Source organism: Cynocephalus volans, chromosome 12 (assembly GCF_027409185.1).
Source record: "Cynocephalus volans isolate mCynVol1 chromosome 12, mCynVol1.pri, whole genome shotgun sequence".
Classification (NCBI taxonomy): Eukaryota; Metazoa; Chordata; class Mammalia; order Dermoptera; family Cynocephalidae; genus Cynocephalus; species Cynocephalus volans.
In genome coordinates this window covers 89,878,046-89,893,518 of record NC_084471.1, presented here as the reverse complement: position 1 = coordinate 89,893,518, position 15,473 = coordinate 89,878,046, and the positions used below count along the sequence as shown (strand labels likewise).

The 15,473-nt window shown below is 34.8% G+C and overlaps 1 protein-coding gene across 2 annotated transcripts in view; it reads right to left on the bottom strand.

The window, feature by feature from the left end:
• Window positions 1–432: 432 nt before the first annotated feature.
• Window positions 433–15,473, bottom strand: part of SOX5 (SRY-box transcription factor 5) — a 338,183-nt gene continuing 323,142 nt past the window's right edge. For both annotated transcript variants that reach the window (XM_063075388.1, XM_063075389.1), the window contains 4 exons: window positions 12,103–12,211; window positions 9,030–9,203; window positions 2,329–2,545; window positions 433–736 (listed from right to left, as the gene is read on the bottom strand). In XM_063075388.1, coding sequence (XP_062931458.1) covers window positions 433–736; window positions 2,329–2,545; window positions 9,030–9,203; window positions 12,103–12,211 — 804 coding nt within the window. The remainder of the gene's footprint in view (window positions 737–2,328; window positions 2,546–9,029; window positions 9,204–12,102; window positions 12,212–15,473) is intronic.

Below are 15,473 nucleotides of genomic sequence, written 5' to 3'. Positions count from 1 at the left end.
TTCTTTTTAAAAATTGTAGCACAAAACAACAAAACACATTCACAAGCCACTTGTTGGCACTGTGTACCTGAGTGAGAATTTCTAGAACATTGTAGAACAAACAGCCATAAAGTTTATTAAAAAAAAAAAAAAAAAAAGTTGACGGGTAAGACTTCAGTGCTTGAATGTAGCAGCTGAATTACTGGCATTATTTTACCCATAGCTTATTTCAATCTCTTGTTGTTGATATTGTTGTTTGCTTGTTGTATTTTATTTTCCTTTCCAAGCCTTTTGAGGCTGAGGTCTATTAGTCAGCTGATGTCCCAACTATTTAAGACTAACAGTTAAAGTAACAGTCAGTGTATGAGAAAGTTAATGTGCTTGGCCACTGGTAAGGATGAACCAGCTAGGGCTTCTTTAAGTCCTAAGGTCACGACAATCTTTTGACCCTTATCAGTTGGCTTGTCCTGCAATATGGTTTTCACTGTCACTCCCATAATCAACATCTGGATCTTCCTCCTCCTCATCGTACTCATCATAAATTTCTCCATTGATGTCCTCCGCCTGGATCTCTTCTTTGACATGTGGCTCCTCTCCTTTCACACCGTAAGTGCTCTGAATAACAGGCATCCCAGGCTCTGGGCTGCTCGACACGCTTGAGTGCTCCGAGGGCAGGTGAGGGGAGGGCATGCCGGCCATGGCGATGGCTCCAGGGTACACAACTCCAGCGGTGGCGATGGGGATCTGTGCTTGTTGCCTGTCAGAGACGAATTCCCAAAAAGAGATGGTGGGTGAGTGCAGAGTTAGATGCGGGTCTTACTCTATCATTAACTTGCTCAGCAGTGTCCAACTCTAAGGGACTGCTTTTTACCCAATTGCCTAACATGTATGCAATCGTCTTCTACTTGGATTCTAATATCTTACTTCATAGTGCTTTATAGATTACAAGGCATTTACATGTATTGCCCACTTGATTTTTAAAATAATCCTAATTTGTTACTACTCTATTTTATTAAAAAACTCAAGGCACAGAAAGGTTAAGCAGAAGAATCCAAATCCTAACTCCGAGTTCACTTTTCCTCCACTATAACAGGTAGGAACAGTATTTTTTTCCCTAGAATTAAAGATAATTCCATTTTTATGGAAAAACTCTACAGTATTAGAACTCTTAACATAAAACTTTACTGCCTAGAATGCACGAGAACTGAATAATATCGTATTGTTCACCTCGTCCTTGAAACAGTTTTAGCGCCATTGGGGTAGGGAGCAGGCCAGCTTCATGGAAGAACAACCCGTGCAATGGCACTGAGGTCCCGCACTTGGTTTAAAGTTCTGCTATCACAGTCTTGAAATCCTTAACAACTTTTTAACAAGGGACCCCATTTCTCATTTTTGCCTTGGACCCTACAAATTATGTAACTGGTCCTAGTAGGAAGGGATTAACAAGTGATGTTCACTCATGCTTTCTATCATTAATTCATATGTTTACTATTCACCCAGAAATATTGGGCTTTGTGTTCAGTTCCATGAAGAGCTGTGTGCTTGGATAGAAATCGCAGGCCCTTGGACAGAGCATGCAAACTCGTCCAAGGAAACGGAGGGGAAAGGGCAGATTTTGAAAAGTTTTTCTAAATTATCCTCTGGCCATATTCAGAACAGCATTTACTACTCTAGGCAGCTCTCCGAATCTTACTAACTTCTGTTTCAAATATGACAACTGTATTTCTGTGTTTTTTGAAAGAATTCTGCAAAGGCAGTGCGGTTATAGGTAGCATATTATAACATGTCAACAGCCCTGCCACAGGGAGCAGAGCAAAAAGTCCTGAGAGCTGCGTCCCTAATTCGAAAGGGAACTTCCCTATTCACGACCTTGCTGTGCCCTAAATATATAATCCCTACTTTCCATGATCTACAAAGGCCACACTTGTGCCATGACAGCTCAGCAATCCCTCTCCATTCAGAAACAAGTGTTTCTTTTGAAATCATTTTCATGATGCATCATCTAAGTGGTTAGTTGTAGAATTTATCACAATTAAGCTGTGGAAGTCATGAGAACCACGGAAAAGACTAGTAATACTTCTAAGTTTTTAACAGCAAACTTCGAAATTATTTACTTGCAGAGAGTTTATTTTCAAATCAGCTGTTAAAGCTCATGTTAGAGCTAGGAGCTTGCAGTGGATTCAGACAGATACATTTTTCAGGATCATGTAGGAGACAGTTTGGTCTCTGCAAATACAGAATTCAGGTTCTTTTTCAAAAGCCACTTTGCAAGTAAGCAAACACGTTTCACATCCTCTTAAGCATAACAGGAAGTGTTCCCCACGGAAGAAGCGACGGAGGCGCCCATACCCAACGTTGAAGTACTGCCGCATCTCCTGCCGCCTGTTCCGCATGATCGCCTTGTACTCCCCGATGCGCAGCTTCTTGCCGTCCACCAGGCACGTGCGCTTCGGCCTGGGCTTGTACTTGTAGTCAGGGTACTTCTCCAGGTGCTGCTTGCTGAGGCGGGCTTGCTCCTCGTAATATGGCTGTTTCTCTAGATTTGTCATTGCTTTCCAGCGAGATCCTATTGAAAAAAGAAGGTTAGGATTCCAATTCTACATCTTCTAAGTATCCCCCCAAAAGAGATATAACAAAGAACGAGAAAATCTAAAGCAAAAAAAAAAAAAAAAAAACATGGCCCAAACCCAGAAATACAAATACAAGTTATTTTTTTATCAGTGAGCTTTGACTCAAGAGGTGGGATCCCACAAGAACGCAGGTGTTGGTGGCTCTGTACTCAAAGAAACTGTGTACCCAAAGATATGAACACGGGGCAATATTTTTTTTCTGGCTTGAACGAACAATTTAGCTAAACTTATATATTATGTACTTAAGAGTTCATAGATAATTTAATGGATGCATACTTCATTTCTGTATTAGACCATGATGTAATTCAACTGTGAACTGAAGTTATGCAGTAATCACCACATATTTTGAATCTGAGGCTAATTACCTAGTTTTTAAATATTTTTATATGAGTGTATATTACTTGCTACCAAAGTTCCTAACATATGTCACATGTTCTCATTCTCCCCAGAATGTTCAAGTATGTTTACAGGAGTGATTATAGTTAAAAATTCATTTTGTAACCCATGAGGAGGGTATCAGCTCCCCCACAATCGATACACCAATTAAACAACCAACCAACAAAAATATCTTTAATGTTGAAGAACACCATGACTCATTTAATGTTATACTATCCTTTGCTCTTTTGAAAAGCTCTTTTCCATCGACATCTGAATATCTTCCAAATACATACATTTTACCTCATTTATGTTGACACCCCTCTGTTTTTAATACATATCAATAAATGCATTTTCAAATGTAAAAAAAATAAAAAATAAAAAAAATAAAAATTCATTTTGTCAAAAACTTAATTATAATTATCATATTAATGAACATGGACTAGGGAACTACTATGTGCTAGATACTATGCTAAAAACCTTACATATATTGTCTTATTTTTACCTTTCATCACAAAGCTTTAAGATGGAAACATTTATAACTATATTGAGAGATGAGAAAATTGAGATCCAAATAGATGAAGTAACTTACCCAAAGTCACACAACTATCAAATTGCGATCTGTGACTCAAGCTTGGATTTCATAGAATCTAAAGCATGCTACAATATAAACCCATATATATGTGTACCAACCTTACACAGATGATCTAGAGAGATCAGACTTACAATAAGTATGTACTGAATAAGATTCTTCTCTTAATAAATTACTTTTAATAATATATAAAGATGTCACTTCCCATGATAGAGTATGCATTAATAATGATAACCCACATTTTTTCGTCTTTTCACTAATAATTTTGGTGTAGATTCAAGTAGGATTGAGAAAAACAAGTTTAAAAGCTTAACTAAAAACAGTATGCTAACTCTCATTTTAGACGTGGTTTAAAGCTTTGATTCTGTCAATATGGCTATGGGTAGTAGTAATATAAGTAGTAGTAACAGTGTTTCTTTTTTATTAAGACAGACAAAAATCTATCTGCAGATGAAGTGTGTTTATCTGCAAATAATCAGCTCAACTTGACCCAAATGTACAAAGACCAAAAAACGAACTACGGAATGCCCACCAAATGTGTACCGGTAGTGCTGCCTTTACCTGCCTTCCAAAGTCATCTCACCAAGATCTCAGAACCTTTCAAGTGGCTTCATTACTCAATCATAACTCCATATCTCAAATGCAAATACCTCACTTTTGAACAGTTCTTCCATACAAATGCAGACAATTTCTCAATTTGGACCATTATGTTTATTAAAGCATGCAGTAAAAGAGGACATATCTACTCCGTTAGAATTGTTTTCTATTGGAACAGATGTTACGTAGGTGGGTGTATCAACATAGGTATTACAAAGATTTATACACATAAATTTTTTCCAATCTATACAGCCAATATCATTTTACTCTATTTACAAAAGAAACTCAGGTTGCAGTTCAAATAATAAGAGTTTCTTTTTCTATTCATTTCTCAAACTTCTGTTTAAATAGCATCGTCCAACATTAACTCAGTTGGTCAGGCCATGTACCATTCATAGGTACAATCTCAAACTCCTTATTTGCTCAACATTATTCTCTGGAGGTACTTGAATACGATTATGCTCTTCTTGGGGCATACATAAACACAGGTAAAGTTATAATACTATTGAACTAGATCAATTCTTTTCATGGAGCTTCTTGTAATTATGTATACCAGCTTTTTGAACCTCAGATCAGGAAGTGGAAAAGTGAGCTTACCAGAAATAATTTAGTGGCAAATAGGAATACATTAAAAAACAAATCAAGAATGGCTGACATAATATAAAACTCACTACTTTATCCCCAAATTGAGCAAAGAAATTAGCATTCCTTATTAGAATAGGAATCACCAAAGATTCTTCCCTAAGGCTAAATGTTCTATAAGCTCAATAAGATTATGTTTCTCTAGGAAAGGAAAGGTTTATGCCTTGATGCAATCTGCCTTGGAATGTGAGAACTATTGTTATATTTCCTACTATGTGCATAATGCTGTATTAATTACTGAATATGCAGTGGTGAACAAGAGAATTCTGGTTCCTGTCTCCTTGAGCTTATATACAGTAGGAAAAACTACATTAAACACCTAATTACAAAATGTTACTTTAATTATAACTGTGGAAAGTATAGGAAGGTACAAGAGCATATGGTAAGGAGGTGAGATCAATCTTCTGTAGGTCAGGAAGGCTTTGCTACAGAACTGACTCTTACAGGGATCAGAAAGAGAGCACTGAATGAAGGAAGGATACAATGGTCAAGGTCTTTTTGTGAAAAGGGGAATTAAAGAAACGTAAAGAAAGCTGGTCTGGGAACACTTATTCTAGATTATAGAATAATGTGTTGCACAATTCTAGAATCACAATATGGCCAATTGAGATCTTTAACTAAAAAAAAAAAAGAAAAAAAAAAAGAAAGCTGGTGTGGCTAAAATGCAGAGGAAAAGGGACAGGTGTATATATATATATATATGATAATAAAAGATGCATAAAGTCTCAGATCTGGCATGAACCAAAATTACAAAATATTTTAACTCTTGATAATATAATTTTTCTGGGAGTATCACTAAATCCTAAAGTACATTTTAAAATATGCCCATATTACTTCATTTTATGACAGTACAGAACAGTGTCTCAGCTTGGTGGCAAATCCAGTTTTCATTTTTTAATAATAACTTTAAATTGGGTGAATCAATTGACAAGTCTGATTTTGGTTTAAATGCCTTTGCAGGTACAGTAACCACTGTATGTAGCTGTGGTGTAAAATCCTGAAACACACTCAATGAGAATGGTGGGAAAACATTTTTGGTATCTCCAAAATAGATGAAAACACCTATTTGATTTAGGTGTGGCTGGTTGCTTACCCTGGATCCATGTACAGGGAGTAAGTTAAGGCTGGCCTTTTACAATGAAAAAAAAAACAAAGGTGATTGGATTCCTTCTGATAACAAAAAGAGGAAGTTTCAATCAAAAATATTTTATGCTCAAAATAAGGAAAAAAAGGTCCTAAAAGTATTCTTTTTCTTTCTGAATCTGGCAATACAGTAAAAGTGAGGGGTTTGAGCTGAGCAACACCGTCATCTCCATGGGGTCTGTAATGAATTTGCACATTTTACTCCAACTACTGTATATCTAATCAGAAAAAGATGTCTCCCATCCCCTGATCTAGCGCCAAACAGTAAAAGGTGATTCCTTATGTTAACAATTTCAGCAGAATGGCTTATTAAATCCAGATTTGAGGGTATTATAAAATGCTTAGAAGCCCTTTAAAATGTCAACTAGGATCCCCAGAGACTACGTAAAATGTCAACCCAGCTCAAGCGCCTGTTTTAAGCAGAATGAATTAGCGGCATGCTGTTGGAGGCTGTTATCCAAAACAATCAGTAAAGAGGAAAACATCAAGCCTTCTTTGTACTTTTATATGAAATGAGCCATTTAGAATGATCTTGTGGATATTTGAAGATCACTTATTTATTTAAAGCTATGACTAAACATTGAGGTCCAAAACACCTCAGTGTTTTATTTTTTCCCAAATATAAATGCTATACAAGTATCTTTAATTAATACAATTTTATCAAAAATACTCAAATTAGGCAGCCTATTGTGATATAATCATATGGTCAGTCTAATTCTCTCCTTCAAACCAGAAAGAATTTTCTTAGACAGTCATCTCTTTTCCATAAAGGCTTTTGGCACATTTCTTAAAATATCATTTCATGTCATCAAAACTGATATTTCTCCTATACTTAGGATAAAGTTTTAATCAATGATTATCACTATTTTAGTATTCAGACACATCAACTGAGTGATGTAAAGACAGTTTAACTAATCTTAGTATTTAGCTTTTTTTTGACATTTTTGGATTTGTAATTTGGGAATAACTAATATAATTGAAACATGAAATATGCTTACATATTTGATTCTTTTCTAAAGTTTTTCCAAATAAAACAGGTTTGTTGTTTTTTTAAAGATGAGAAATTTCATACAGAAAGAAGAATATAGTCATAAAAAAGAAAAATAGATCAGAGATGGTGGAGATGCAAAAAATATTCATTTTCTCTTGATCAGTTCCAGTTTTTTATTATGCATGGATATATATGTTTACATAGCTATTCACATTTTCTATGCATACTAAAGTTTCACATGCTCATGTCTTTTCAGATAACATTCTAAAGATTTTAAAAATCATTTTAGATGAAAATTAAGACACAAGTGGTTAGCAGTTTTTGCTTATTTGTTTTGATCGCATTACACATATTGTGGACAATATGGGATCATAAAAACACATGTATATGTTTAGTAACTACTTGTAGGTGATCAGTTCCTTAATGCAAAGAATCAAAAGGGATGCTATCTGTGTCTCATTAATGTGCCAAACATATATATTCTCTCTGTCTCATTATCCCATCTGATTGGCTGGAAAATATTTCCATATATTTTGTGTGAATTTTATGTGTGTAAGAATCATAACAAAATATCATAATGAAAAAATCTATAATTAACTATATTTTGTGTTTCTTTTTTCTCCAGCAAATTTAACATAATTAATATATTATAATTCAGTGCTATTTGAATTGTGGCCTGGAGACATGTATTGGTCTGTGAACTGTTTGTTACTGGTCCATCGTGAGGTAAATACATAAACTGAGAGTAAAATCCATAATCATCATGTTAAAAAATAGATAATTTAGGTAGTAATTGGCAAAATCTAATAGCCATATAAAATATATAACCTATGACACAGCAATTCCAAGTCCTAATTCTATACTTCAGAGATACATACAAGAAGTTTCATGTGAGTGTTAATTGTTCTAGTTCTAATCGGAAACCAATCTGTGTGCATGAACAGGAGGATTAATGAATACATTTTGTATATTCACGTTAAAAAAAAGGGATGCTATCTCCACAACCTACTTATAATTCCAAGTCATTATGAATTTTTTTATTTTAATTTTTTTATTTTGCATTATGAATTTTAATAAAGCTTTAGTAATTTAGACAAATTTTGTTACTTATCTGTTAAGAAAAAAATTTGCTAATAGAATTAAGTATTTCTATTCTATTTTTATTGTTTAGCGCTTAGAAGTCAGAGAATAAATAATCAAAATTTGCTTAGATTGTCCTGTACCTGGCCACCAAACTACTTGAAGATTAAGATAAAGATGACAATGACGATGATGTTAAGAGAATGGCACAGAAGAAATGGAAGCTTCTTTTTTTCTGGAACTTAAATTGGTCTATAATAGGACCCTTTCTTCCCCCATCATTTCTGTGTGCTCCAGTGTCACTGCATATAGAGTAGATGTGCACTTTGTTTTCTATTAAGTTGGATGTTGCAATGGCAGGAACAGTCCCTTTTAAATAATACTGATAATTATTTGAGTTACTATGTATTACTGAAAGTACCTTCAGTACCTAAGATTACTAAAAGTATAAATTAAAAATACACATTCTCTATCTTCTTGTGTTCTGAGAACGTAAAGTGGTTTTCAATTATGGCACTAGAACAAACAGCATCCCCGTCTGCACCCTCACCCCCACAACATGATGAATTCCACCAACAAAACTCCTTATCCTATGTTACAAAGGATGATGAAAGAGGAAGGAGACTTTAAGATTAACAATAACTTGTCTGTAGTTTGCAAAGGAAAATAATAAAAATGGTTAACACCAACATGTAGTGGTTTATGTGAAAGCAATTTTTTCCTCAGTCTTATTAAAAATTTTTTTTTAGATTTTTAAACAGAAAATATTGTAATAATTAGTAGGGAGACACATAGCTAAATTAGCTATAGAAATTGGGTACATTTCTTGATGAATGTAGAACGCTTCATCAGAAGAAGAAGCCTCAGTGATGCTGCTGAGTTTTCGATAAGCAGATAGCATGAACTGACCGGCCTCCAAATCCAGTATCCTTCCACAACTGCAGAAAACAGAACAGGACATTTATTCCATACATCACTTAATTCTTAATGCTCTTCTTACCCAATATCTTGCTGATGTTGGAGTTGTGCATGTCAGGAAAGGCTTGAAGGATTTTCCTTCGTTCATCTTTAGCCCACACCATGAAGGCATTCATCGGACGCTTTATGTGAGGTTCATTGCTACCACGTCCCCTGGATTCCCTATAAATTCTTGACTCTGAGACTCCAGCACTTCCTAAAAACAGGAAACATTGCTTCATGTTAGTGTTAAAACTTTTGGCAACTCTCTTCCTTGAATTACTGTTTTTTAGTCTATTAAAATATGTGAAAACAAAAAGTACTTCTGATAATGATACTTCCAGTTCTTAAGACAGATGCTTGTTTATGAAGTTTTTGTGATAAGCCTTGTGGTGACAAATGTTGTATTTGTATTTTTAATTCATTTCTAATGTATTTTCCTTTTGTTTCAATGGACAATTGACCATTTCAGCATTTACTTTTAAAAGCTCACAAGAAACTTGAATATAGGATTTTAGATGCAATTTGGAAAGAGAACAGTTAGATCAATAGGCATGGTAGCACTGTAGAAATATTAAATAAGTAAAGAAATGCAAAAACCATAAAACACTAATCTATTTGGCAGAATGGATGATAATAGTGAGGGTATGTTTTTGCTACTTGAAGACTGTCAGACTTAGAGCGCTCATACCCTTTTCCTCTCTCTGACAGTAGATAAAAACACTGCTAGATAAAATTTTGAGGTTAAAATACATATTTCCCTGTAATGTGCTTGGATTTTCCTTAAAATATGTACTAATAAATGCATAAAATATGCAGATACAGCAACGATAGGCTGCCTCCCCAAAGACTTTTGAAAACGGTAGGGAAAAGAAGAAACGTACAGCTATATTACTACGGTTTCTTAAGAAGTCTACAGTCACGTTTAAGGTGAGAAAAATAATATATTCCTCTGAATTGTCCCCCTAACATCCAAAGTTATCCAAAGAGACCCACTGATAATTCCATTTCAATCAATAACATTCATGGATGATAAACACATCCCAGGAGTCACATTGAAACCTCTAGAAGCTGCATTCACTCCTCTGCCTGATGTGACTTCTTAAAATGGCTTCTGCAGATTAAACAGCTTCCAAGATTACTCAAGTTTAGGTAAAGAACATAAGAAGAACCAGAAGAAAACACAGAATTTGGACACTAGGTTTTCACTGATTATCATTACAAAAGATGGAATAGATGTATTTTGGTAATATCTAAAATTTTTAAATATTTTGGGGATTTCTAGAGCTTGCATTATCAATGAAAGTACTGCTTTTCTTTTCTTCCTTCATATTCTTCTTCTTTGCTTAATTTGAAGGGATAGGAATCAACCAAAATTACCCAAACTTGAAGACTTCTATAGCAGCAAACAAAAAACACAACATATGTGTTCGTAGAGATTTACTCATTATTTCTCATTCACAACATGCTCTTTGGTCTGATGAAGAGTGAAAAATATTTCGCTTACAAGCATGACTGAATTTAACAAATAGCAGCAGCAAAACTTTGATGTTTTAATGCTGATTACCATGAGAATATTTTATCATGCTAATACAACTTAAAATTTATGAAATGTGTTTTACCAGTAATTGTCTTTTTATTGGCAAAAATGAGTGCTAATATATGGCAACATCTTTCTAAAATGGGTTTGTAACTAGCAAATGATCATCTGCACATCTGCCTTTTCTTGTTCTTACACCTTACAGCAACATAAGCAATAAAATGAACATCATGTGACTTCATCAAATCTAAACAAGCTCTTTGTATGTACTTAGGCCAGGTTTATTTTAGCCAAGTGAATTAGAAAACAGAAGGAAATGTTTAGATACATTAGACCAGAAAAATACAGATTTTTCTTGGATATCTAATAGAATAAAATTCAGTTTTGGCAGAATTATGTGGTTAAATGTTCATGTTTGGCTAGTCCCTTGGCTAGTGCAGACCTGGACAGAAAAGTAGAACCTGCCCAAGGCACAGAGTAGACAGCTGTGTATGTGGGGGATTAGGAGGACTCCCTTTATCCTAAAGCATGCTTCTCACTGGTTTTCTCTGGTGCAGCCTTTCTACATGCAAGGAACTTTCTTTGTAATAGTAGTAAAGCTGGGGGTAGTGACACCAAAGGAACTCTGAAAATGTATGTACAGATAGTCCCCAACTTAGGATGGTTCAACTTAGCAATTTTGACTTTACGATGGGCTTATCAAGGTGTTAAAGGTGTTTTTGACTAATGATATTTTCATCTTATGATGGGCTTGTCAGTCAGTATGCAATCCCACCGTAAGCTGAGAAGCAGCATATGTCACCTGACATGAGAGAGAGGCTCACAGTCAGGGCACTGCAGAAGAAGAATAGCACTTGCTGCTTTTCTCCTCTTTGCTACACTATTAAAATGGGAGTATCAATTTAATTAGGTGTCACTGTGGACATTTAAAATGTTCAGTGTTGATATAGACAACCAAAGTCTTGAGGCATATGAGGGAAGCATGAAACTGTGTAGCTGGAGACTAGTGAGGTTACAGAGAGTAGGCAGGACTCCTATCATATGACTATGTAGTAATTAGTATAGGACAGAGGGTTCCAAAATGCAAGAGAACATCCTGAAAATGTCCTCCAAGCCATTTATTGTGGTCAGGGTTTGACAAATGGAAATTTAAAAATGAGCTGACAGATACCAATTCCTGAAATGTTTGTTTTAGGTATAAGAAATAGGGAAGTGAGAGACAGCGTAGATGGTGATCAAGAACATCTGCTTTAGAATCATGTCATCTTGAACCCAAGTCCTACCTGTGGCATGCAGAGCCTTGTGACCTTGGAAAAAATCATTCAAAACTTCTAAGGTCAATCTTTTTATCTGCAATAGTACTTATCTCACAGGTGGTGCTAGAGACTAAATGAGATGATTTATGCAATGTACTCAGCAGAGTGATTGGAACATATGAACTTCTCAGTATATGTGACCTCTTGTTGTAATTATCAAGTACGAGGTGGCTGTCTTGTCTACTTTGTAGCATTTTTAACTGGCACTAAATAGACACATGTACATTATTAGAATATACATATAGGCAATCTTCACAAACCATCAGAATCTCCACTCATATTGAAATCCATCATTGCATGGCTAAATTTTCCTTCTTCATTCTGTTTAACTGCCAGTTGCTGCGTCAGACTCTCCAGTGTCGTTTTTTCCTTAAAAAAAGAAATTTAGAATGAGAGCTCAGTCTGGAAATTATAATTGTTCAAAGACATTTTTTTCTTGGGCCATATATAATACATTAGTTTCTGGAAGGTATGGGATGTTGATTTATTCACTTTTGCACACTCAGCACTTTATACAGAGGTTATTAAAGGAAACAATCAGCGGGATTTTTGAAGGAACTTTGAGTCTTATAAACCTCTATAAAGTCTTGACATTTGACTTTGGTATGCCTAAAGAATATAAGCCAGGATCCTTGGAGAAAACCTTCCCAAATCACAAAATGTGCACAGAAATTTCATGGAAGCAACCTGTTTTACATTTGGAATGTCTGCTTTATTTTTAGCCAGACAGTAGAAATATGGGAGTGGCATGGGTCCCAGAGAAAGTCTTCCAATAGTCAGGTGACCAAATGATAGAAACATAATTCACAGTAGTGCCCTCTGGTTGCCATTTCCCTAAATGCCATCTGCATTCCTCATGCAAGGGTAATGAAGATGTTTAAATATTCATTGCTAATTGCTTGTCAAGTCTCCGTACATCCAATGCGAGTGCCTGCTACTTGGACCACAATTTGGTTTGGATAGCTAAGCCAAAATATTGAGTTGGCGAATTATTTGAGATACAAATATACCAAAATTAGATCTGCAAAGACATCAAGTCATTTAAAAGCATGCAATGCATGATTTGCATTCATGGAGAACATTGCATTACAAACTGAATTATTTTCAGAGAAAATATAATGCTTAATCTAAACCACATGAGATATTAAACTTCTTCCAAATTAAGAAATTGGGTGATTTTAGGAACAGAAAAAGCATACAATGAAAGGCTGACAACTTTCAAACTCTCCAGCAGCACTGCTCCGAGGATGACGTGATTCTAAACCAGTTTTAAGAAAAGCATCTATTGGATCTCATAACATTTGCTCAAGTTTTGTTATAATTATTCACCTCATTTTCTGAGGAACACAGTCATGAATTGTACTAGTGAACCACACACATTGCAGAACTGCGCTTGACACAATAAATTTTCGCAGAAAATAATCAACCATTTGAGATAATAGTATTATAAGTAAAGGACCCAACTAAAGTTCCCACCAAGAACTAATAGGATATTGAAATTAATACAGTATATGCTTTATCTCTGCAAAATCTCTGACAATATTTACAATAGTATGTACTAGATTAAAAATTCTCCTAAGTCAGTGGCCTTGTAACTCCTGTGCTCTATTCATCAGTCTGTACATGATTTAATAGAAAAACATTGTTTAATTGTCAATAGTACAAAATATAGTAGGGAAACCAGAAACAGAAAATAGTTTATATTAACTTTAGTTCTATAGGAATATAGAATGTTGCATTTGAAATAAGTTATACATTTAATAATGTAGAATCTGATCTAATTTGTTTTGTGCATGAAATTGGTGTTTTCAACTGCTTTATATGTTCTGGATTTCTTTTGCTGAGAGAGTCTGCTGTATATATTCAGCTGAGCTCAGGAACACCAAGGACACCAGTTTAACAGATTCTCTTTACAGTAAATGTAGCTGTTAGAACAGAAGACAGATATGTTTAAAAAAACACATTCTGTCAACATGATCTAATAGTCCTCAGGTCAATGAAGACTTTACTGTACTCTCTTTGGGGAATTTATTGGGCATGAATCAGCTCTCAGGTTTTGATTTAACAGTATATAGGGCAGTCATACTACATATTTTCCTAGAGAGTTTTCCATTCTGAAGCAAAGCCTTTCAAGAAGAAAAAGCAAAGTAAAGGCAATCAGAGTAGAAAAAGAGTGCGATGACTTCTGATTTCAGCTCTGCGGGTCTTGAGCCATCCTACCAAAACACTAAAATGAGCAAATGATAAGCAGGGAGGTCATGATCCATTTTTACAATAAGTAACAATAAGTAACTTCTAACCATTTACCTCTAAAACACATAGTAAAATCAAATGATTCAATTAGCTACTCAGAAGTGGAGCTTATGATGCTTCTTAAGATGTCAGTGGGAAGTAGTGGAAGTCAACATGATAAACTGCACATTTTTGCAACCTTTTGTATAGTTATTTAAGCTAATTCTCAGACATGTGAACTGGAAAAAGGAGAGGTGACTGGAGGAATTGGGGAACATGTGATGTGACTTTAATTAAAACATGTTACAACAGCATGTAAATCAAAATGGTAACATTGTCACATTTTAGAAAAACTAGGATATGATAAATTCAGAAGACATAAAGGATCTGATGTAAGGAGGAAATAAACTAAATGGAAAATAATTACCATAGCATTCTATACGAAAATTGATCCTACAGTTAATGTTTATATATAGTCCTATGTATAGAGGCAGATATGCATTTATATGTGGATAGGAGTTTAGATAATATACTGAACGACGAAAGAATGAGCAGGATTTAAGATTAGTTCTCAAAAGTTTAAATTCAATCTATTCAGGCATATAAGAGGAGAAAGAATCAGCTAAATGTTATACAAATGCTGGTACACTGGAAAAATTCCTCCCATCCTTTCAATCCCATCCATCCCCAGCTGTCCCCTCCCCAAAAGAGGTCACCTATGTATGCACTATTATGTCTAAAACTTAATCATTTGAGATTCTGTTCTTTGGGTTAAATATTTCCTTTTCCAAAAGCCTTTTTTCACATGTGCAAATGCCACTGGAAAAGTTAATATTTTTACTCTCAAAGTTTTTATTATTAAATTAATCCTTTCTAAATAGAGGCAGCTGAAACAAAATGTGGGCAGTAGGTATCACTTAGGAAGGGAATAAGTGGGAAGATGTTGAAAATTGGAAACACCAAAGAAACTGAGTTTGGGGAAACAGAAATAAATGTTGATGGACACAGATGAAAATTTTTACCAGTCTTACAATTTTAGTTCTAATTTGCTCTGGTAAAAATCACACTAGTCAAGAATTTGAACAGAAAAATAGCACCCCGTTTGCCATTTTAAGATCAGTGTTATAGGACACAAATCCAGTGTAGCACTTATATTTTACTGCACTCTTATTACTCTTCAAACACTTATCTGAAACTGATAAAATTCATTGGTCTTCTCTCCCCTACATTCTTTCTAGTACAAAGAAAGAAAAAACCAAAGACAGATAAACACATTTAAAGAAATGCTTGACAAAATTCTGAACTTCCCTGAGTAATCTCATAGTATAGAGAATAAAGAGGTTAATTACAACAAAGTAGCCAATATGAAAGAGTCCTGGGGACTTATAAATAAGGGCCA